General features: G+C 41.4%; 1 protein-coding gene across 1 annotated transcript in view; it reads left to right on the forward strand.

Annotated features, from left to right (window-relative positions):
* ARHGEF7 (Rho guanine nucleotide exchange factor 7) overlaps window positions 1–23,486 on the forward strand; it is a 125,334-nt gene that overhangs the window by 76,173 nt on the left and 25,675 nt on the right. Inside the window, exons 11-18 of the mRNA XM_054973483.1 lie at window positions 1,047–1,106; window positions 2,714–2,860; window positions 3,341–3,427; window positions 4,961–5,039; window positions 7,010–7,149; window positions 8,578–8,802; window positions 12,522–12,615; window positions 14,302–14,391. Of these exons, the coding sequence (XP_054829458.1) occupies window positions 1,047–1,106; window positions 2,714–2,860; window positions 3,341–3,427; window positions 4,961–5,039; window positions 7,010–7,149; window positions 8,578–8,802; window positions 12,522–12,615; window positions 14,302–14,391 (922 nt within the window). The remainder of the gene's footprint in view (window positions 1–1,046; window positions 1,107–2,713; window positions 2,861–3,340; window positions 3,428–4,960; window positions 5,040–7,009; window positions 7,150–8,577; window positions 8,803–12,521; window positions 12,616–14,301; window positions 14,392–23,486) is intronic.

Below are 23,486 nucleotides of genomic sequence, written 5' to 3' on the forward strand. Positions count from 1 at the left end.
CAAGATGGACCAACAGTATAACTCAGTATAAGGCAGCCTCATATGGCCAAATACACCTTTTGAGTTGATACTTCTAGGGTTACAATATTAGTAGTTGTTCAGACCTGGCTCTGGAGCAAGCCTCGAATGACATTTCACTGGGGGGACCCTGTCTGCACTCGTGGGTCAGCCTGCCACAACGGCAACAACATCAGCAGGAGGAAACCTCACTCACCCAGTGCAGAGTCCAGTGGCCCCTTCCATCTGCTCCAAGGGCCTGTAGGTGATGGCAAGCAAGGGTGGAAGCAAGCAGTTCGCCACAGACCTGTTCAGTAGTGTGGTCTGGTCTGGGACATCCCCTGATGATGTCATCACTTGGCATCTAAGCTGGGCAGGCTCTTACAGACCCAGGAAAAGGGTGAGGTTTTCCCCAGGCGATCAACCCACTGCAGAATGAGCTGCCCATGCAACTGTCCCCACTGGCTGGCAACCGGAGCCACAGCCCCCTCACAAGCAAGGTGGGAACTGGCCAGGTGGGAGCAATCCAGGAGAATCAGGAGCAGGACTGGAGCAGGGTAGTCTTACAGCCCTTGGCCCAGATGCTTCGCCTCACTCACGGGGCAAGACCATGGGGGTGGGGCTAAGACTCACATAAGTGTGGGGGAAAGGGGAATATAAGGAGGGTTCGAACACCTGGCTGAGGAGGAGACAATGGGAAGTCTGATTCTGCAACCTAAAGATCAGCCTCCAGGACAGAGAGGAGTGGCTGTTGGTGAGAGAACCCAGTCACACTCCCTCCCATTTTTGAGGCCAAGGGAGCCTCCAAACACCCAAGCAGCCGCAGTGGAGGACCAAGAGGTGACTCCCTTCTAGAGGAGCCTCACAGTACTGTACACTTATTAGTACTACAGCAGCATTAGTACTGTACCATTGTGATAAAATAGGGGAAGGATACAGAAGTAGAAATGAAACGGTTAGTAGAAGAAAGTGCTGTATTTTGGTAAAGTTTTCATGCTCCCATCAACAGGAATTACAAAGTAACCATCTTTATTTTAATTTTGTTTTAGGATTACCATCCAGATCGACCTGAAATTCAGAAGTCTATGACAGCCTTCAAAAATCTTTCTGTAAGTAGATCGTATGTTTTTTTTTTAACCCCCCCTTTGTGTCTTTACAGGCTTACCAAGGCAGCTAAAACATACAAAATATACTCTTGAAATCAAAAGGCTAGTGCTAAGGTGGGCGTTATAGTCTTTAAAAACAATAGTTCCCCTGGTATCTTTGTTCTGGTTTCAAGGAGCGGATGGTTTATTGCAAAAGTAATAATAATAATATAGTAACATTTTATTAATATACCACTCTTCAGGACAACTTAATGCCACACTCAGAGTGTTTTACAAATGATGTATTGTCGAAGGCTTTCACGGCCGGAGAACGATGGTTGTTGTGGGTTTTCCGGGCTGTATTGCCGCATTGTAGTTCCTGATGTTTCGCCAGCAGCTGTGGCTGGCATCTTCAGAGGTATAGCACCAAAAGACAGAGATCTCTCAGTGTCACTGTGACACTGAGAGATCTCTGTCTTTTGGTGCTACACCTCTGAAGATGCCAGCCACAGCTGCTGGCGAAACGTCAGGAACTACAATGCCAAGACCACGGCAATACAGCCCGGAAAACCCACAACAACCATGTTTTACAAATGTATTATTATCCTCATGACAATCACCCTGTGAGGTGGGTGGGGCTGAGAGAGCTCTGAGGGAGCTGTGACTGACCCAAGGCTTCAAGTGGAGGAGTGGGGAATCAATCCCGGTTCTCCAGATTAGAGTCCTGCCACTCTTAACCACTACACCAAACTGGTGGGATCCCTGGTGGTGCCATATGAAGGAAAGTAAAGCAAAAGTCATACAAGTAGAAAGTTGCCCAGGTGAACACAAGTGCTAAGAGTTCCCGCGTAGAGAGACAGCACAGTGGATTTCACTGCTTTGGAGGGAGGATGCTGGCTTTGCTGTTTGCTGATTCCTTCAAGGCTTATCCATTGATATTTCCCCTAAAACAAATCTTGGGCCATTCTGTGGTCCATGCTGAAAGCTTACTGTTTAAATACCCTTATGCTTTGATCTTGGCCAGCATCTGCCCATTCCTTAGATCCCTGGCATGCTAACTACTGATAGGCTAATTTCTCCAAACTTGATTTTAAGATTCAAATCAAGTCGAAAATACCTTGTTTAAGCTTGGACCCATTCTGCGCTCTAGCTCTCATCATGCTTCCAGTGATGTCATTGGGAACGCAATGAGCTTTTCCTTCCCTTTTCCTGAAAATTAATCTGTTAACCATGATAAGAATGACATGATAAGAGTGTCCAAAATTTGGGGAGATTACGAATGTAAATACAGCATTGATTTAAGCAGCTTGATTTAAATTGGCATCTTGCTATGTAGCACAAGCGTTTTTCATGCAGCTGCCTTCACATTTTAAATCAGGCCTTAACCTTCTTTACTTAAAGTCAAGTCTCTATAGTTGCCTGCATTTCTGTCTCTCTAAGCTCGTTGTGTTATCTATTCAAGTGCAGGGATAAAGATACAAGGGTTTTCTTGTCTTTGAGTTGTTTCTTTGAGAAGCAGAATCTGTTACAGTTATATTAAGAGAAAACAAATATTGCACGGGACTGCGACTACCGGCTGGTTCACTTGTGGCCCATGCATTGTGTGATGGTATTTTTCTCTTGGCCAATAGGCACAATGTCAAGAAGTACGAAAAAGGAAAGAACTTGAACTCCAAATACTAACAGAAGCCATCCGCTGCTGGGAAGGAGAGGATATTAAGACTCTTGGAACTGTTATTTACATGTCACAAGTCATGATACAGTGTGCGGGGAGTGAGGTAATACAGTTTTGCTTTTTCCAGTCTTGCTTTTGAAAGAGAAAAGTTAGGGATGCATGAAACCTACCAAAGGAATTCCCAAAGCAGTATTTGAAAAAGTTAAAACTTTTTGTTCATAACTGTTTTTTGCAGAATCTTAACACTGTGCAGTTCAAGCACAATGTAGTGTTTACTCAAGCATGATGGGGACAGGATTGGGCAACTCCTCTTTCCCGAGCCCCTCCTCATTTCTTAAACGTATGGATTCTCTACTGTTTTGCCATGTATTTAAAGTATTTTAGGCTAGAATTCTTATAGACCCTTGCTGCTTCAATACAAATCCCAAGCCGTGGACTTCTTTTGTTTTGAAAAGTGGCTTATATGTAGCTTAGTATTGCCAGATTTAAAAGAAACGAACAGTGTTTGTGAGCATAATATACCATGTTAATTTTTAACTTATGTGATTTAATTACATTGTATTATTTTCTCTCTTTTTATAAGGAAAAGAATGAACGCTACCTTCTTCTCTTTCCAAACACTTTGCTCATGTTGTCTGCCAGCCCTAGAATGAGTGGGTTTATCTACCAGGTAAAAGGAATTTTAATTTAATTTGGGTCTCTGTGGCTTCCTTAAATTATCTTGAGCTCTTGAAATTAGAGATGGGCATGAATTGCAAGACGAACTAAAGTTCATCACGGACTGGGCTGGTTCATGCTTCACAAACCAGCGGTTCGTGGAAGCCCGTTTTCCATGAGCTTCCGCGAACTGGGCTGCCAGTTCGTGAGGTTTGTGTAAAAGCCCAATACCCCTTTCCGTGCCTCTGCAAAGTGGCAAGGAAGGGGGCATTTAAACCCCCAATCAGCTGCTTATCAGGGAGATCCCCAACAAGCAGCTGATCCAAGCCTGCAAGGGTGAAATGCCCCTTTCCATGCCTCTGCAAAGCAGCACAGAAAGGGGCACTTAAACCCCGATCAGCTGCTTGCCGGGGATCTCCCCGACAAGCAGCTGACCCAAGCTGGTGGGGGGAATGCCCCTTTCTGTGCTGCTGCGAAGCAGCACAGAAAGGGGCATTTAAACCTCCGCATCAGCTGTTTGTTGAGGATCTCCCCGATAAGCAGCTGATCCAAGCTGGTGGGGGTGAAATGTCCCTTTCTGTGCTGTTTCGCAGCAGCACAGAAAGGGGTATTTAAACCCCACGAACCGCTTCGTGAGCTGAGGCAAGTTCTTGGAAGTTCTTGGTTCATGGTTTGTGAAACGAGACAAACCACATGGTTCATTTTTTCCCCAGTTTGTGCCCACCTCTACTTGAGATGTTCTTATAAATCCTGCAAAGGCTTTCACTGAAGTTTTGTGGCAGCTGTGTGTGTAAGTGTTTCAGGAATGTAACAGAGGCAGCAGCAGTACAAAGCCCGGCATATTGAACACCAAGGACCATGTTGCAAAGAATACTCTAACAGTATTTTATGTATTATGCAATGCTAGTGCAAATGACATTTTGTCAATGATGTATTTTTTCCAGCATGAAATAGGTAATAAGCACAGGCTTGTGGAGACCATAACTATGACTGGTGCTCTTAAAATGCCACAGAAAGTACACAGTTTTGTAGTTGGATAGCCAATGAGCGCACAGACACAAACCAACTAACAGTAATCCTAAAGCTAAAGTGCTGTCTTGTACATATTGGGCAAGGAGAGACCCCTCCCTATCCCCTAAAGAACTAAACCAAAACATGTTTCCTCAGATGGAGCATCAAGTTGAAAGACAAGTTTTTTGCTAAAGTGTTTTGCTATCTCAGGGGGGAAAACCTGTTCAAACAGCTAAAGTGTCTGCTTCATTTAGATAAATGAAACAATCCAAGACATCCCATTTAGAGGCTGTATAGCACATTTGCTTTTATACAGTATAGGAAAGATTCGTTTAAAATCCACAGGACGAGATCCAGTGTTTAAAAATAAAAGAGAAATATACAATGTTTTTAAAAGTTACGTAGCTTAAGATTTATAAAAACCCCAAGCCAGTTATCACCTTGAAACAATCTTTTTGGGGGGCGGGGAGGGGGGTGGTATTTAATCTACCTAAACAATGTTTTGATATATATATATATATATATATACTTTTAGGGGAAACTACCACTGACAGGGATGACTATCACAAAGCTAGAAGACAGTGAAAATCACAGAAATGCATTTGAAATATCAGGTAATAGCCTCTTGCAGCTCTCTCTTTCGGTGAATATCCTCATGCTTCAGACAAGCAGTGTCTGGTTTATTCTCTGAATCCTCTCAAAGAATTGTTACTATAAGCAACAGGCCAGTTGGAATGATCCTGTTTATCACATTCTATTTATTAGTCATTTTAAATTGGATGCCAAGTTTTTCTTTGAAGAAGAGCTCCCAGCAGTCTATGCTTTTAAAGGTTCCTGTAAACTGCTTATCAATATTTGTATATTTTCATTGGTTTTAATCAGAACATAGCACTAGCTTTAAGTTTGGCAGCTTCATCCTAAATCAACTGGAGTCTGATGTAATACACTAATGCTCTAATACATTGTTTCTCAAACTATCTGATGTGGTGGACTAGCAATTCCCCCCCTCAATGTGTCAGGGTCTGGAACCTTATTTGTGCAATACTATTACTGTGTTTGCATAGGCACATCAGATCAGAAAAACTAACATTCTTCACTGTATTAATTGTATCGCTAAGAAGTCGTCAATATTACATAATACCATTTTTACCATGGCACATAATATGTCATAATTATACCATAGCGTAATTATCAATATAGTATATATACACAATATAGTATGTACCACATTAAAGCTCCCCCAAATTGAAAAGCCCAAACTAAAGAGTTTTCTGTGTACATACACCCTGGGTCCGGGCAGTGTTGTGGTGAGGGGATCCCCCTCCCTGGGCCACCCTACACCGCACCTCAGCAAGACAACCCACCCCAAGACTGCCCAGCACTTTGTTTCATTGAGGTGGGCTGCCCCGGGCCCATCCAGTGCTGTGGTGATGCCCGGGCAGCACAAGCTGTGACAGTATCACACAGGGTAAAGATTAGGAACAAGTGTAAGCTTGCAAACTCCTGGAGATTTGCTCTCAGCTCAGAGATCGCTGGCAATTGGTGGGAAGAGGCGGGACACTAGAAGACCACCCACCATTAGCAAGCAGCCCAGGCAAATGGCTGCACAGGCACTCTTGCACCCCATGGGAAGCAGCTTCATTGCGTGAGGGCCAATTATTTAAGAATCAGCCTCAAATGCTGCACAATTGTGTCGCTTCTGGGAGGACTGATCAATGTCTGGCAACCTAGACAGAAGGGGAGGTGTTTTGGAGGAAGGGGGGGGAAGGGTCTGTGTCAGAGTGGGTTAAAGGGTAAAGGTATTTGGAAGTAACAAGAGTAACAACAAATGTTGCCAGGGAGGGAGGGGCCAAGGAAAGGAGGGGGACAGTAACAGGGAAGGGTGGCTGCAGCAACTGTGGAGATAACTTGTCTCCACAATCCACAACATTTTGTTGAGGGATCCTGCTTGTACAAATCTGTTATTTTATAATATCCACAGACACACAGCCTTTCAAGTCAATCTTCAGTTTATTTAAATGGGAACATCTCCCATTCTTGGTGGAATTCTGATGCAATTTTTAAATTGTTTCTTTCTTTTCTGAACTTGCCATGCACTGGCAGCTGAGGGTTTGAAGACCAGCACCGGTCCACAGATCCCCACTTTGAGCAGCAGTACTCTAGTATCTGCTGGTGCTTTGCCATGACATAGGCCATCATTTTGTAGGCATAATAGTATTCAATTGGGAAAGAAACTTCTCAGGAGTGTGCATTTTGAGCACTTTAACATGCTGGCTTCCCACAGATTCTGTGATCAGTTGCCTAGAAAGAAATGGTACTCACCCCTGAAAAGGTGTATAGGTGGATTGAAGCAGCAGCAGAGCTCCAAAACCCTGCGTTCAAAAGCTCAATCAGGTCACTGTTATTGCCAGATTCTGATAGTCATATTGAAGAAAAAGGAGGCAGAAGAGTGCTGATTAGTTAAGAAGCATAACTTGCCTGTTTGGGGGCACACATGGTTTTGCTTGTGAGAGAATTCTAACACTGCAGCTAGAAAAGGAATCACGTTTTCCTCTTTCCGTCTGGATTTTTTGCTTGGCTCTAGGAAATATGATTGAACGAATATTAGTATCGTGTAACAACCAACAAGATCTGCATGAATGGGTGGACCATCTGCAGAAACAAACCAAAGTAACAACTATTGGGACTCCCACTATTAAACCTCATTCTGTGCCATCTCACACGGTAAGGGACCACCTGCTTGAGTCCTATTGGATTCAGCTAGCGCAATATGTCGTGCATGTGTGTTTGGAGAACAGCTGTTAATGTTAATAAATCTATTGCATCATGCAGTGTGTTAATTTAACTGTAAAGAATTCCAGCATGTTTGGGTCTATGCTGTTGTGTGTGAAAATCCAGAAATATTAACTGAGCTATCACATGATATAGCAACATGTTTCCATGGATTTCAAGGAGTGGGATGTTCTTGCTTCCCCTTCCCACTGCAGCTGTTCTTGGGGTGTCAGTGAATTCTCAGAATCAAATGGAGGCGTTATGCAGTGAGAAAGAGGAATTTGAGAAAATTGCTGTTCCCTCATCCGTGAATGGAACCATGCCAAATATATTCCAATACGGGCTACATTTTGGGCTGAGCTGAATGTTTTCTAGTTTCATAGTTTGGGACAAAACATTTTTGTGGGGTTGAAAACCAGGATTATGCAGTCAGTGGGAAAATGTCACATCGTTGCATAGCCCATCAAATTTTGCTATATGATATGCTCTGCTCTGCTGCTCTGGTTATGTCTGTGAATAGGAACATGGATCAGGACAATGGGACAGCTTTTCATCCAGCTAGCATTGCCCTTCTCTTAAGGCTGATAGCCTTGTCGTGGGAATCAGCTATGCCATGTATCTGATCCATGTGGATCCTGTTGACAGATGCAGTGGGAGTGGCTTGCGATATTATGGAAGTACAGCAGTCTGGTAATGTATGAATTGGATGGAGTATGTGGAAAAAATGTTGGCTGCTAGGAAGTAAACACGGGGAAAGTTGGTTGTTTTTTGCTTCCCTCCCATCTTCTTGCTGCTCTGAAAATTTTAAGATAAAATTTTAGTGATTTCCCACCCTCTCCTGTGGGAGATCTCTGATTCCTCCCAGCTATTTCTGGGCTGCTATGGGAGGCAGGAAATCAGTAAAATTGCCCTCTTTCTTGTGCCTGTGGAAATTCTAGGCAGGATCTAAGCCATAATGTTATTTGATGTATTGTCAAAGGCTTTCACGGCCGGAGAACGATGGTTGTTGTGGGTTTTCCGGGCTGTATTGCCGTGGTCTTGGCATTGTAGTTCCTGACGTTTCGCTACACCTCTGAAGATGCCAGCCACAGCTGCTGGCGAAACGTCAGGAACTACAATGCCAAGACCACGGCAATACAGCCCGGAAAACCCACAACAACCATCATAATGTTATTTATTTATTAGATTAGATTTTTAGTCTGCCTCCCTGCCGAGCAGGGACAAATGCATGTCTAAAAGGCCCTGTTTAAACATTGCACCAGGCTATGTAGCAAATTAATGACTATGATGGCTAGCTGGCATAACTTTGTAGACAACTTTTTATATCTTATGTTTCTATCTTATTTTTTTTGTTTCCATCCATTTTTGTTCACTTGGCAGCTTCCTTCTCATCCTGTAACACCGTCCAGTAAACACTCAGATAGCAAGCAAATACCACTGACTCCAGTATACCATACTCTTCCTCACCCTTCACATCACGGGACGCCTCATACTACGATAAACTGGGGACCTCTGGAACCTCCTAAAACTCCTAAGCCGTGGAGTTTAAGCTGTTTGCGACCGGCACCACCACTGCGGCCTTCAGCAGCACTCTGTTACAAAGAGGTGAGAATGAACAGCCCAGTCAGAAGTTGCAGTTCATTCTGTGTCATATGCAGATACAGAGTGTGGGTTGTGCACTCTGTAAAGCTCTGTAAAGCTTTAACTAGACTTTAGCTAGTGTTGAGTTATCTAGTTGACGAATGGATGTGTTTTTTAAAAATCTAATGAATGAATTATTATTTTAGTAGGTGGCACTGTGGAAATTAATCAAGCTTTAACTTCCAATGGTAGGCCTCTTCCATTTGACCACTTTATTGTGACAGAACGTTCAAGGCACTTCACCAGGAACCCTTGCCACATAAAGTGGTTTAGTGTTGTTATTCCCATATTCTAGATTTAGGGGAAGAGTGTGTGAGAGAGACGGTTTGGTTTGTCTAACTGTATTCTTGTACCATTTTTCATGAAAGAGGCAAGATTTGAACTAGTCATTTTCCCAGCTGTGCCTCTTACTCATTGTGTTGTCAGCAGGAGTAGGGGAAAATATTCCTTTGCAATGGGGAATAAGGTCTTATTCAATGAACCTCCAATGACTTATAAAAAGAGAGATTTACCTCCTTCCTTATCCTCAGTGTAATCTCCTGTCCTGCATGGCTGACTATCCATGCAGAGCTCATGATCTCAGGAATAATCTTTCCAGTGATTGAAAGGACTGTGTGGTTGGAGAGGGAGAAGCATGGAGAAAACTCATATCCCTTCTGTACACAGTTAGATACATGCAAGGATTTGTGAAGTAGTGATTGCTTAAAAGTTGACAAAATCTAGCCAGTATATTCGTCTGTAAAATAATCCTTAGTCAATGGCCCGTTCTAAACTAATCCTAAGACACATGTGTGTGCGTGTGTCTTTTCTCACTCACGATAGCAGGTTTATTTATATACTGAGTAATATAAAATGAAGACAGCTCTTACAGTTTTATATTTGCTGCAATATATGTGTATATATTGTTCACTTACCATTTTCTTTTGCTGCAAGTTTTTTTGAGGTTAATTTTTTAAGGTGTGTCTTTGTATTTCTTTAGAGTAGAATAATTATTCAATACAACTAAAGTGTTCTTTGTGTATCACCCTGATTGAGAATATTCTATGGCTAGACTTTTAGGTAAAAAAACCATTTCCCCTTTTGAGCTCTTTTGCCATCATGCATCTCAGAAGCGAAGGCAACATAATTTGCTGATCAGGTCTTTCAGTCACTGAAGCTGCAGCAGCAAGTGGGAATGTTCTGCTCATAGAGCTCACTGGGGGAAAGCATTTCTGTTTTCCCCCCCTGTATCATGTTCAGTATTTTCTTTCTTTCCTTCCTTGTTTCTTCTTTGACATTTTTCATTGGTGGAAAACTTTTTTGAGAGTTAAAAAAAAAGCTCTACAGTATATGGCTGAACAGACTATATTCAATAGGTGCCAGCAGCATAGGGTGCCTTCTCCAAACATTTGTCCCATGTTTGAGTTACCCACTCAGTGCTCGAAATGATGGCAGAGATTGCTTCCAGTCTTGGGGCAGTTCTTGCTTCGTCAGCTATCAATAAATTACTCTCAAAACTGTTGGCAAAGCCTCTGATTTCAGTTGTGATGGCCCTGATTCTCACCCAAACTTCAGACCTCTCAGAATCATCAGCCTAGTCAGTGGAACTTGTTTAACATAGAGCACAAAAACCAAAAACTCCAAGCCCATACAAAAATATGGAAGGAAAAGTATCAACCAAAGCCTGATAGAGTGATAGGGAAGGAAGATTCCCTGTATTATGATTTCAGCCCTGACCCCAGCTTTAGAAGCATGCTGTGATGGACAGGACTGGCTTCAACGTCACCTCTCATGAGCGACAGCCAATGAGAGCGGGCAGAATGCTGGGCCAAGGAGAATTAGTGTGCAGTAGAGGGACAGAAGACTTTTGGGAGCTTCTGCAAGAGGAGGGTTTGAGATGCTGCTAAGAGAAGCAACAGAAAGTAGCTATAAATCTGTTCTGTTACACTGAAACATTCTCTGTTTTCCAGTTTGTTTATTAGTTTAAAAGCCATGACTCCTATGTTCATAGATGCAGAGGAGTTAGCCGTGTTAGTCTGTGGTAGCAAAATCAAAAAGAGTCCAGTAGCACCTTTAAGACTAACCAATTTTATTGTAGCATAAGCTTTCGAGAATCAAGTTCTCTTCGTGACGAAGAGAACTTGATTCTTGAAAGCTTATGCTACAATAAAATTGGTTAGTCTTAAAGGTGCTACTGGACTCTTTTTGACTCCTATGTTCTATCTTGTAAATAAAGTTTGTTTTGTTTTGTTTAACCCTAGCTCCCTTGAAGTCTTTGGCTGAGGGAAAACATAACACACACACAGGCTTCAAATACTCTGGTCATGTTAAATGGACCAAGTTTAAATGGTGAAGGCATATATATAGGGAAAGTACCTGTAAGTTCCCTTTTCTCCAATAGCCCTGGGATGTAGCTGGGTGAGAGGAGGTACATGCAGGGAACAGGCTGCCTGTCTGGTGGGGCTTCTAGGAGAGGAGAGAGGGAACCCTGTGAGGATTGGGGTCAGGGCTCACTGCCTGCTATAGTGGAGGCTAGAGAGGTGGCATGTGGTGGACTCCCAGTGTTTGCCTTTCTGGGAAGCCCGAAACCTGTGAAGAGACATTTAGGGTGGTGAAAGGCTGTAAGAGGGTTGTTGCCATACATGCCTCTCTAGCTCTAGTGTCTGAACCAGAGCAAGACTCATTCCTTCTCTCATTACCAATATCCCTCTTATCCCAGTGTCCCAAGTGCCAAACATGTGAGACAGATCCTTGGGATTGACAGTGGTCATACTACCGACCCTCCTGTTGGGAGCATAGGAACAGTGTGATGGGTAATGGGGCTCCTGCTCAAAAGCCCGTTACAGATTTCTCTGCAGCACTCTGCAGAATCTCTGGTATCCTCATACTGTAGACCAGCCTCTTGGAACCAGTTCTTGGGTTGAAGAGGCTCATCTGCAACTCTGTTAGCCATGGTGTCTGGAACTCTGATGTCTGCTCCAGATCTACTGATTGAGTTTGTAGCCATGGTTGCCTTGGTATTGACCATATTACTGGTGTCAATTAAACTTCCTCTCCAGGAGCCTCCACTGGTTCTTCTGACCCCAAGCTCAAGTGGATCTTTCCTCTGTTTTGGCAACAGTTCAACCACAACCTTCTGCTTACTGGTCCAATGCAGTACCACAACTATATCCAAGACTCAGATGAGAAATGTGGGGATAAGTTTTATTCAGTATGGTTTTTATCCTACCCTTCCTCCAAAGAGTTTGGGTTGGTAGGCACACATTGTCCTCCACCATTTTTTGTTCTTGCACAACCCTGTGAGGTAAGTCAGGCTGAGAGAGCATGTCACCCAGTAAGTTTCCTGATGGAATGGGGATTTGAACCTCAGTCTTCCAAGTCTGACCTAGTAATCACTACACCATGCTTTCCCGTCTAAAAGCCTAGCTCTAGAATATTTGGAATTATTATAAATATTGTGAATTGTGGTGCTGTGCAAGTGTAGAAACCACTTGTGTGATTGCGCAGGTGACCAAAGAACATCATTGATAGGTAAGCAAACTTTTTTTGTGCGCCTATTGGTCTCTTTTGCAGTAATTTATCCACCCCAAATGAATGTAAAATGTTTCTTATCAATATTATCAGCTGACTGCAGCAACAGACAAACATAGCCATCTCGCTGGAATATGGAACAAATAGGTTATCTTTGTGCTTTGTTCACCTAGGATCTCAGCAAAAGCCCTAAAACAATGAAAAAATTGCTCCCCAAGAGAAAACCGGAACGGAAACCATCGGAAGAAGAGTTTGCGCTGAGAAAAAGTAGGTATATTTTTGTGATACAGAGGAGTAGAGGATTTTTCATTCCTCTTGCTTAGTCCAAAACATTAGTATTCTCAGCTATTTTCAGAAGATGGTATAGTGCCTTTGGAGTAATACAGTTTGAACAAAGTTGCACGCCGTCTCTCTATATAGTGAGTCAAGCATAGATATCATACTTCACAATGACAACATGCGGTTGCTCTGTTGATCCTTTATTACTGCTTACATTTTTCCCCAGATGTCTTTCTTTTAAAGAGTTGATCCTGGTTGGGAACCTGCTGTTTTGTGCTAGACATAATTTTGAAGAGTTTTAAAGTAAAGGGTGTGATTGTTTTGTACTGTTCTCTGCTAAAACAAATTAATTGGAGTGGGGGGAGTAGTTAGTGTTACCCATCTTGCAGCCTGATCTTGTGCATGTTTCTTCAGAAGCAAATCCCAGTATGTTAACTAGGGGTTATTCCTACGTATGTGCATGTGGGACTGCAGTGCAAAGCATGTATCAGTAGTTATATTTCTGTGTGGTGCTGTATTGGATGCTTTTCCAAACTTAAAGCCTTCAGCCTTGTACACTTATTTGCAAGTAAGCTCTATTAACCTCAGTGGAACAAACTTGCAAGTAAGCTAACCTAGGATCAGGGTGCAAATACAGTTCATTTAATTTGTTTCTCAAGAAAGGCTTATCACACTCCAAACAGGTTGCAGAATTTTGCCTTGCATCCTTCTGACAGGCTTCTATAATCTTAATATTTTCCCCTTTTCATTTTACTTATTTACTTCATTTATACCACACCTTTTCCCCAGTGGGGACCCAAAGCAGCTTACACCATTACGCTAACAACGTAATAATTGCCCAGGTTGTCTTAAGTCCCTCTCACGACTCCAGGTACAATGTTATTGGCTGCTGAGTGAGTTAGTTGTGGGCTGCTGTATTATCAGCAAGCTTTAGAATTTATCTCTGCTAGAGGTTGTCACATCAGATTCTGAAATGTTGAGCAATACCACATGAGTAGAGTGATGTAGGCTGGCACTACTGTCCTGGCAGCAGCCATCATTGTGAAAATTGGCACGCATAACAGAGTTAGATGGAGAGCTTGATGGCTGGCAAGTATAAGTAGGCAGGTCAGTGGGGGACAGGGTGCTCCTCTAGCATCTTAAGACCATAGAATAGCCGAGAGGGCTGACTGTTCATTTGAGGTTCTCTCTCCTTCTCACTGTACCCTGTACCAATGATGTTTTTTACCCTTGAATGGAAACAGATATGCGTCTAATCTTCCAAATATCATCTGCATTGTGCCAGGGTTACATTTTTATCAGCCATTGTTACTATTTTGGAAGGAAAAGCCCTTTTAACCATTAAAACATAGCCTGTCCATGTTGATGTGGACTCCTGTATGTGTAAGGCTCAAGGAAGGTTGCATGGCTTTCTCCCCTTTCCCTTAAAAAAGGCCTGTTAAAAGACTATTTGTGCCAATTGTAGGATGCTGTGGCCATATGGCACTTGTGCTGTCACAGATATGCATATCAGGGCTGGTCTGGTTGTCATCCTCTTACTTTTTGAATAGCATTGTGCAGCGTTGCCCTACAGCAGAATTGAATCATGCAATTTATCTGGTTACCAAGTGATTTCCCAAATATAAAAGTCGGTTGAACTACAGTTAGAATAAATATTTTATTTTTTTAATGTAGGTACAGCTGCTTTAGAAGAAGATGCTCAGATTCTAAAAGTCATTGAAGCTTATTGCACAAGTGCCAAAACACGTCAAACGTTAAATTCAAGTAAGTTTTGAAAAAAGTGAACAATTGTTGCTGTCCTATTAATTCAGCAAGTAGTATCACGAGTGGTCCTTGAGTGTTTTGGCTGATCGATTGAGCTCTAAGTGATGGAAATAATATACAAATAAACTTCTAAAGAATAGAACAGGTAAATGATTATTTGTGATATTTTAGCCTGTGACTTTTTATGGTTCTTTGCGCACCTACATGCCTGAGCTTCTGATTCAGCAACATCATATACCCTGTGGTGGTCAATTCTGTAGACACCGTAGGAACTGCCATGGTGTGTTACTAGGTATGATCTGAGTAAGATTACAATATTCAGATTTGAGTTTTGTGACCAAATATGCATTCTGTACTCCATTTAGTTTTGATCACTATAGTTTAATGGAAAGATTCTAGGACCATTCAGGAGTGTGGGGTTGCAATCTGCCATGCTGACCCCTAAGTCAGTGTTTCTGAAATTCTTACACTTTGGAGACAGGATTGGGAGTGGGGGTGGCTTAAGTCAGAAAGATTAGATAACTGGTTTATTGACGGAGCTTCCAGACAGTGGGCAGGCATCCTTCTGGCGTGGCTCTGTGGCCTCCCCTTTTGTGTCATCTGCTCAGGCTCAGAAGTAGGACTGGGCATTTGGGCCAGTGTACTGCTTCTAGGAATTCCCCGGGCTTGTAGTCTCTGGCATGGACTGTGTTGAGCAACTGCCATGCGTTCTTGCTATCTCCTTCCTCAAGATGTTGTCATAACCTGTGCAGAAATTAGGAAATATCAAGGCTGCATAGAGGGACATAGAATGACAGATGCCTCCAACATTGGTGGCTTAATTTTTCAAGGAATAGCAGCTAGTCTTGTGGCACAGAGCTTGGGAATTGGAGGCCTGAGCATTTCTGCCCCCGTGTAAAGTTTCCAGTGCTGCACCCTGCATCCTTGTAGACTGCCAGGGTTTCTGATGTTATGCCAGTCTTGCAGGATTGTGGACACTCACTCATACTCCTTGGTTGGTTCAGCAAGTCTTAGTATTGGGGACTGCAAAGCTATCCTAGTATGAAATGTGTATGTCTTGTATTCAGCATGATATTCGTTACTTTAAGCCGTATGATAGAAAATGGTAAGTGTCCATATACAGTTTAGCTCACTTGATAGTTCAGCCTTTTATTTAGACTTCTGAATCTTTTTTTAATATTAAACCAGGGATGTACTTTTTCAAAAACATTTAAGAGACTTTTTGCATTAAGAGAAAATGTAACTGGCTATAAACAGTTCATAGCAGTTTAAATATTTCTTTTTAATAATTCCCCTTTATTCCAGAAGAAGATTACATGTATTTTGTACATATCTGTATGTTTAAGCAAAGCTGCTGTTTTCAGTTACTCGGATATATACCCAACTTACACTGTGTCTTGGAGACCCAGGTTATTTAATCTTAAACAAGGCAGCAATGGTGGAGATCCTCTCTTGTAAGTAAAGTATTGCACCTCACAGGGGAATCTGCCAGCATGTTTTACAGCTACTTATAAGGGAGGAAATAGACTCTCTCTGGTATGCTTCAGTTTGCACAGTTTTGCCATTCATCACAAACTTAGCTAATAACATTATGCTCCAAATTGTCAAATTATAAATGATCAAACAGTTTATTATTGGAAGAAATTGGTGTAGATATTGGTGGATATTAATCTATTTAAACACTTTATTGCTTAATTATTTGTCAGATATGTTGGTTAATGAAAACAGTTATATGTAGACATCTCTATACCGAATGTATTCAACTGGCTGTTGACTATCATTCTACCTCTTACATAAATTTTCAGTTAGAATTCATGCATGAATACTGTGGAATGAGAATTGACCATTTGTTATAAGTGGTGATTTATTGTAGGACTACTTTAATTTATTGTAGGATACTTAGATTTTCTGGCTTTTACAAAAAGGTTTGTAACACTTTTAACATCAGTTGTTTGTTGTTATGGTTCACATAGTGGTAAAATTGTCCCTTGCTGTGTTATATTTTTTATGTTTCTGTTTAGGCCATTTTATGAATTTCTGCTAATTCAGACTTTGTCCTTGCATTTTACTACTTACAGTCCTACAATAATATTGTACAGGATTTTTTGAATGATTGTACAGGGTGAGAGAGAAAATGTAAAATAAAATTTCTGGTGCTTTAAATGGCACAACTGTGCTCAGTTGGTGTGTGTCATTTTTTCAAACTATAGGGTGACAACAAGTGTGTTTTGAAATGTACTTTGCAAAGTTAACGTTGTGTGCGCTTACAGACATACAACTGGTGTAAAATGTATTTTGCTTTTTTTTTGCCTTCCCCCTTTCTATGTATATTTCATAAATATACATAGTGCAATAAATTTCATTGCATACATTAAAGAGCGACAGCTTTGGTTTGCATTTATCCGCAATGAAAGCAAAAATAATAGCAAGTAGATGCACGGCTTCTTTTTTAAAAGGCTGCTGATATTATATAATTTTTCTCCATCTATGCACATGTAATTTTAAAAATAGTAATAGACAAAAGAAATTGGCTTTGGCCTTTTATTATGGAAATATGACCTACCTACATATAATATTTTTTGGTTATCAAACAGGAAGATGTTAGGCAAAGGCCCAAGGGTCCACAGAATAGCACCCTTCTGTGCAATGCAATTCCTTTGTTTGCAGGCTGTCCTCAGTTCTATGCCCACATTCTGCCAGTGCAGACCTGGCAATTCTGCTAGTAGCATCTTCTGTTTGTTGTTTTGGAGCTGCTGCTTCCAGAAAGGCAAAGTCAGCTTGACTGGGAGAATCTGTGGTCTGGAATTCAGTGACATCAGAGGTAGGACAGTAGTTTGCAAATGGAAAGAGTGTCTAGTGACAAGGTTGCTGGGAAATTAGAGCAGCTTTTTTTTTCTTGTTAAGTCTTGTCTTTAGCTCTGTAGCTCTGTGTGCTATCTGCTGCCCCCAGGGTAAGGTGTTTCACTGAGGGCCTTTCCACATGATCAGTTCGTTGTGCAGCAAATGTGTGTTTGCTTCTCTTTTGTTACATACTAAATGTCTTCCTTCAGGCATTCGCTGCTCTTGAGAGAATATTGCATTGTTCTCAACACTATAATGTATATTTTGTGTGGGAAAATGCTATTCTTCCTATATATAGTTTATTCATTGCTTTCATGATAACCTTTGGATATTGGATTTTGATATAATGAGCAATGAACGCCACGTCTCTCTCTTCTTCATCCTAGTTTCATCCTGAGAAACAGTGGATACAGCCCAGCTCCTTTAAATCTATGAACCTCTTCTTTTTTTTTAAATCATTAGACTGTGGCTTAGTCTTAAGCTCCCCTTCCCTTCCCCTCACACATTTGGATTCCCTCCTTTTCTTTCTGTAATGGCACTGCTGTTTGCAAAGAAAAAGGAAGGGAGGGATAAAATCTGAATGCTAGAGGGAGGGAATAGTTGAACCTGCAGCATATTCTTGATCACTAAACTGTGATTTAGGTTGTTGAGAAAGTTGTATCTGAGCTGACTATGTAGGTGTGTGAAGCTCCTCTTGCTTTTCATCTCTAACTTTGCGAGTGTTTTGCTACTTAAATTGGAGAAATCTAGAGAGAGAGAGCCAGAGAGAGCTAGTTTGGTGTAGTGGTTAAGAGCATAGGACTCTAATCTGGAGAGCCAGGTTTGATTCCCCACTCCTCCACTTGAAGCCAGCTGGGTGACCTTGGGCTAGTCACAGTTCTCTGGAGTTCTCTCAGCCCCACCCACCTCACAGGGTCTTTTGTTGTGGGGATAATAATGACATACTTTGTAAACCACTCTGAGTGGATGTTAAGTCATCCTGAAGGGCGGTATATAAATCTAACATTATTATTATTAGAAACCTGTAATAGAGAGGCTGCCTTCTACATGGAACGTACATCTGGCTATATTTCCTAGGAGAAAGAGGGAGAAGGACAGTATAGTATACTGTATACAGACAGTATACAACCTTTCCTTCAGCAAGAGTGTCTTCCCTCCTATATTACATGTGGTAAAGATATTGTGATGCCTTTATTGAATTAAGGGCTGTGAGGCACATTGCCCCAAGTCTAGAATGCTGTTGAAGTGTCCCATTAACTGATCATGTGAAAAGGCCCTGAAATAGTGTTTGAAAAGACTGGAGAAACAGTGGGTACAGTCCAGCTCCTTTAAATCATTTTGCTTTTTATGTCCAGCTGAAACGGTCTGTGTTCATTCTTCTCAACAGAGAATTTCACATGTGCCTTCATATGAGCGCAGTGCACACGCAACTTGGTTGCTTTTATTGAAATCCATGGAGACTCTGTAGTGGGCTCAGAATTTATGCTCAGTTCTCGTATGCTGTCTTTGGAATGGCAGATGAAAACATAATTTTACGGAGATAGCTCCATGTTGCAAACCTTTTGTAACCCTGTGTAGCTGTAGCCAAAGCTGTCCTTAAACCTTCTTTCTCAAGAAGTTTGTGATGGCATAATTAAAATGACTCCTAGAGTTTAAAACCCATATTGGGCTATGTTCATATGCTTGTATCCAGGGACCACATACTGCATGTATGAATTAGGTCTTACTGACCTGTTGGTGCTTCCATATGTTTTACTTTTTTACTGGATAGGGCCAGTTAGTATATTACTTGTGCATGCAGTAAGTTCACAGTGATCTTCATTTTGAAAATCTGATCTCAGGTAATTTTTAGGGGGCCCATTTTTTCCAAACCAAATGTAGGATTAATGCTATGGGTAGGATGGTGGAGTTCTAGCTCCTAATCGCTGATCTTTCTGGGGTATTTTACTATGTAGACCTCGAGTCGGGAGTCATTCCAGCGACGCTTTGGAAAGTCTGTGCCAGAATCAGTGTTTCCCTTAAAGGTGATTGAGAGGGAGAGAGAGCTGAACAGTGCAATTGTAGAACACTTTCCCAGGAGTAAGTTCCATTTAATAGACCAGACTAGGATTCTAAGTAGACCTGCTTAGGAATGCTCTCATAGTAATTTTTAAAAAATGTATTCTAGACCGGTAAATCTAGAATACTTTTTAAAAAATTGCTGCTTGATTCTTTTTACAACATTGTGACTTGTTAGTACTTTCCAGGAGATATTGCAAATCAGCAATACAGCTACACAGATCTTCATAGAGTTTTCCCATGTTTTTAAAAAAATACTGCTTTTTGACTTCTTATGAGTATAATTTCTGCCACTTATTTTCAAAATCTCTTTTTTAACAAAAGTAATTGGTCCTGTTTTAAAAATGCATATGTACACAGAGGCACCCTCTAACAAGATTTTTTTAAAAAAAGAAACTATCTTAGTGTGTGTCTGTTTTCTTTAAAAAATGTACATGAAAAAGTATTATTTTTACATAAAACCCAACCAAAATGGGGATAACAAACGTTGGTGCCTTTTTAACAATATTTTCTCTTTTCCTTTTCTTCCCGTCACCTTTTGCTTTTGTTTCATGTGTTTTGGTTGTGGCTTATCCTGTATGTTCTCCTCCTCATCCCACCTCTGCCTGTCTACATCTACCATTTCATTTCACCCATACATCCTTAGCATGGCAAGGCACTGACCTGATGCATAATCACGTCTTGGCTGATGATGACCAATCAAGTCTAGACTCCTTGGGTCGTCGCAGTAGCCTTTCTCGTTTGGAGCCTTCCGACCTCTCTGAAGACTCTGACTATGACAGTATATGGACAGCCCATAGTTACAGAATGGGGTCTACATCTCGTAAGAGCTGTTGCTCGTATATCTCTCACCAGAACTAATGCACTTCTGAGCTTTTCTTAACAAATGCTTGTTGTATCACAGCCTGCTTTTCTTAGATGTTTTCTTGCAGTTTCCTTGTCTCTTTAATGTGGTATTTTAATCACCTTTGGAAGAAATTTCTGATACTTCAGTCATACCTGGCAAGCTAAACCTACAGGGTATTTTTACTATTAAAAACTGACAGCATTGATATGTTGGGTCTGTATGGTCTGGATTTTTTAAAAATGTCCTTTTAGCTATTCTTTCCTCCCCACCACAGTCCCACTTTTTTATATCACATATTTGTATTTTGCAAAGCAACACTTGTGCCATGCTTATGGGAATAACCTAGCCTTACAGTGTTCAGGCTTAGCGAAGTGTAAAAAAATTACAAGAAATCCAAACTATCTTGGCCAATTAAAAGTTCATTTTTTAAAACCAGAAGATTTGGTAGGTATTTCTGTCAGCGAACCATATTGCATACTTCAAAAGATTGAGCCAAGTAAGTTTTAAAATTGTAGAGTTCTTCATTGCAAAACATTGTTCTAATAACTACTGGCAAGGTAATTTTATGATACAGTATCGAAGAAACCTGCCACAATCCAGAGAGCTGTAATCAGCTCCACTCTTTCAGAAGGGACTCGGACTCGGACCCTTTCCCCTCCTAGATGCACAGGAAGCTGAGGGGAGTTTCAAAAGCCATTTGCAGCATAAATGTCTAGTTTTCATCTCAGCATAGGCTAAACCAGGGGTGGGCAAATTGTGGCCCGCGGGCCACATGCGGCCCGCTACAGAGCCACGTGCGGCCTGCCAAGCCAGTCACCTACTGGGCACCTGGCACCGAAAGAGCAACACTCTGCAGCTTTTCTCCCTCACACAATAAATAAATTGAATAAAACTACCACTATTTTATTTAATTTATATTTATTGATTTTTATGATATAATTTATACCTTTTCTGAAATGCAAAGTTAACTAATGAATGCAATCATTTTAAAAGGCGCGGCCCTCCGCTAACCTCCGCTCCTACAAAGTGGCCCCCGAGCCAAAACAATTGCCCACCCCTGGGCTAAACCATACCCTGGGAGTGTGCAAAAACCCTTCAGTGTGGTTCTCTGGATTGTGGCCCACAAATTGCAGACACTCCGCGGCCTTTAGAAATTACAGATCTTTTTCTGAGACGATGGCGGAGATATCAGTTCTCCCTCGAGACAAGCCACTCTCAGAATTTTCCTTTTTTGGCTTTTCTCCAGGTAGAATCTAGGATGTCTTCTCTCTTCACAGAAAAGGGATCTCTGTTTTTTTGTTATATTTTTATAGGTCGCTGAGTGTCTGTAACTTGTGGGTCACAACTCAGAAAACTGCTAGGTGGGGAGCAATGTCCAGTTTTTCAAAGTACCAAAGTTTTGTGTTCCTATTGGTTTTTTTTTAAAGTCCATAATTGTAGAATTAGGGATGTCTTTTTATATTTTGGATTACATCTGCAATGTATAAATACAACTTAATCGATTTATTTATAAATACATGTTGTTTTTGTTCCAGCAGCTTTTGCTACTTTGGATTACCAGTTTTCTAGAGTAAGAGAGAGGATACTTTTTGCATGCAGTTCTTATAAAATAGGAGCTGATGATTTTGTGGGTAGCTCTGATGTGCAGGAAAAATTACTAGGAATGTAGTCTAATTTTTTTGTGCAAGAATCAAGAGAAGGCAGTATTTCTTTTCCCAAGATTCCACATCTGTTAAACTGCTATACCCGGTGTTCTAACACTACTGTTCAAACAAATTAAATGGAGCAGTGATCCTTTCTGACAACTTGATAATAAATATTTACAGTTCCTCAGATGATAGTAATGTCTACAGATACACTGCAGTTTTCACTGCTTAATTGTAGAATACAACACAACACACAACACAGTTGTAGAATATAGTATTAGTAATCTACTGGTCTATGCAAGGGTATTGGGACAGACATTAAGGTATTCAGCATAAAATTACTTGCATTTATTTTACTTAAAGTAATTAAATAAATGTTACTATATTGAAGTATTTGAAAGGGGGTTCTTATTCATTCATCCAAAGTAGCTTGGAGGCCAGGTGTACCTGTATGCTACATCCAGTTTGACTGGCAGCCTGCTCCAAAAAGAGGGTTAGTGCTTGCATGCTGTTGCTACAGCAATATGGAAGACTTGCTGTTAGAACTGTTCAAGCCCTTATTAACAGTTTAATACTGAAACTTCATGTTGTTGCGCTATAATACTGAATAATATTGCAACTTCAGATTGTTGAGCGACACATTTGAGGCATTTTTAAAAGGGTTTCTAAGGCTGCCACCTTAGAATTGGCCAGGCAAGTTGGATCGTGGAAGTTAAGCAGGGTTGGCCTTGATTAGTAATTGAATGAGAGCCCTCCAAACAAGACCAGGGCCGCTATGCAGAGGCAGGCAGTGGCAAATCACATCTGTTAGTCTCTTGTCTTAAAAACCCCAGTAGGGACCGCCATAAGTCGAAAATGACTTGACAGCACTCTCCACCACTACTAAGGCTGCCACATGTGTATACTCCGTCTGCTTTCTCTAGGTACTTGCCAGATTAGCATAAGTGTGTCTTGTATGATTCACTGGTGAACCAGGAGGCACCAGTGTGCAGCACTGATGTTTGGTGCTGATGGCTGCTGTTCTGGTAGGGCCAGTGTCAGTTTGCTGCACCAGTCTGAGGGAGAATGAGTATGGCCGTGTGATGTTACTAGGATGTGGTAACGGTTTACAGGATACAGTGTTGTTGTTTTTTAAAAAAAAGAGTGCTGAGGGGTAAAATACATTTCACAGAAGATGCATGCAGTTGTCTCCCACCTGTTTTAAAAATAAAAAGCAGCTGTGGGAGGCACCAAGTTTGAACAGGGGGGGGGGGGGACCTAAATGTAGCTGGACTGGATTTTCCTTTCAAAATGCTTCTCTGCTCAGGTGTTTTTTCATCAGTGGCGGAAAGGTACAGTTGCCTGTATCTCATCCTGAGATGGAATCTATTTTGGTCTGTATATCTCATCCTGAGCAAGTAAGAAAAATTGAAATAGAGCATTTTGAGAAAGAAGGGAGACGCCAAAAGAAAAGCAATTCTATCCCTGGCTTTTTCACAGCTCAAATCTTTCTGGGGCTCACATTTAATGTTCACTTTAGCCTTGAGAAGAGGCATGGAATGTGGCTGTGCTCGTAGCGTAGCTATCAGCCTTTTATAATTCTCATATATTTTCCAAATTCAGTACACCCCCCCCTCCCTCTTTTAAAAAAACATTGACAGTGAAAGCTTAGACAATTGTCCTGGTGATTAAGCAGTAGTTTTCTGGTCTACAAAAATAGAAAA

Source organism: Eublepharis macularius, chromosome 3 (assembly GCF_028583425.1).
Source record: "Eublepharis macularius isolate TG4126 chromosome 3, MPM_Emac_v1.0, whole genome shotgun sequence".
In the NCBI taxonomy this organism is placed as follows: domain Eukaryota; kingdom Metazoa; phylum Chordata; class Lepidosauria; order Squamata; family Eublepharidae; genus Eublepharis; species Eublepharis macularius.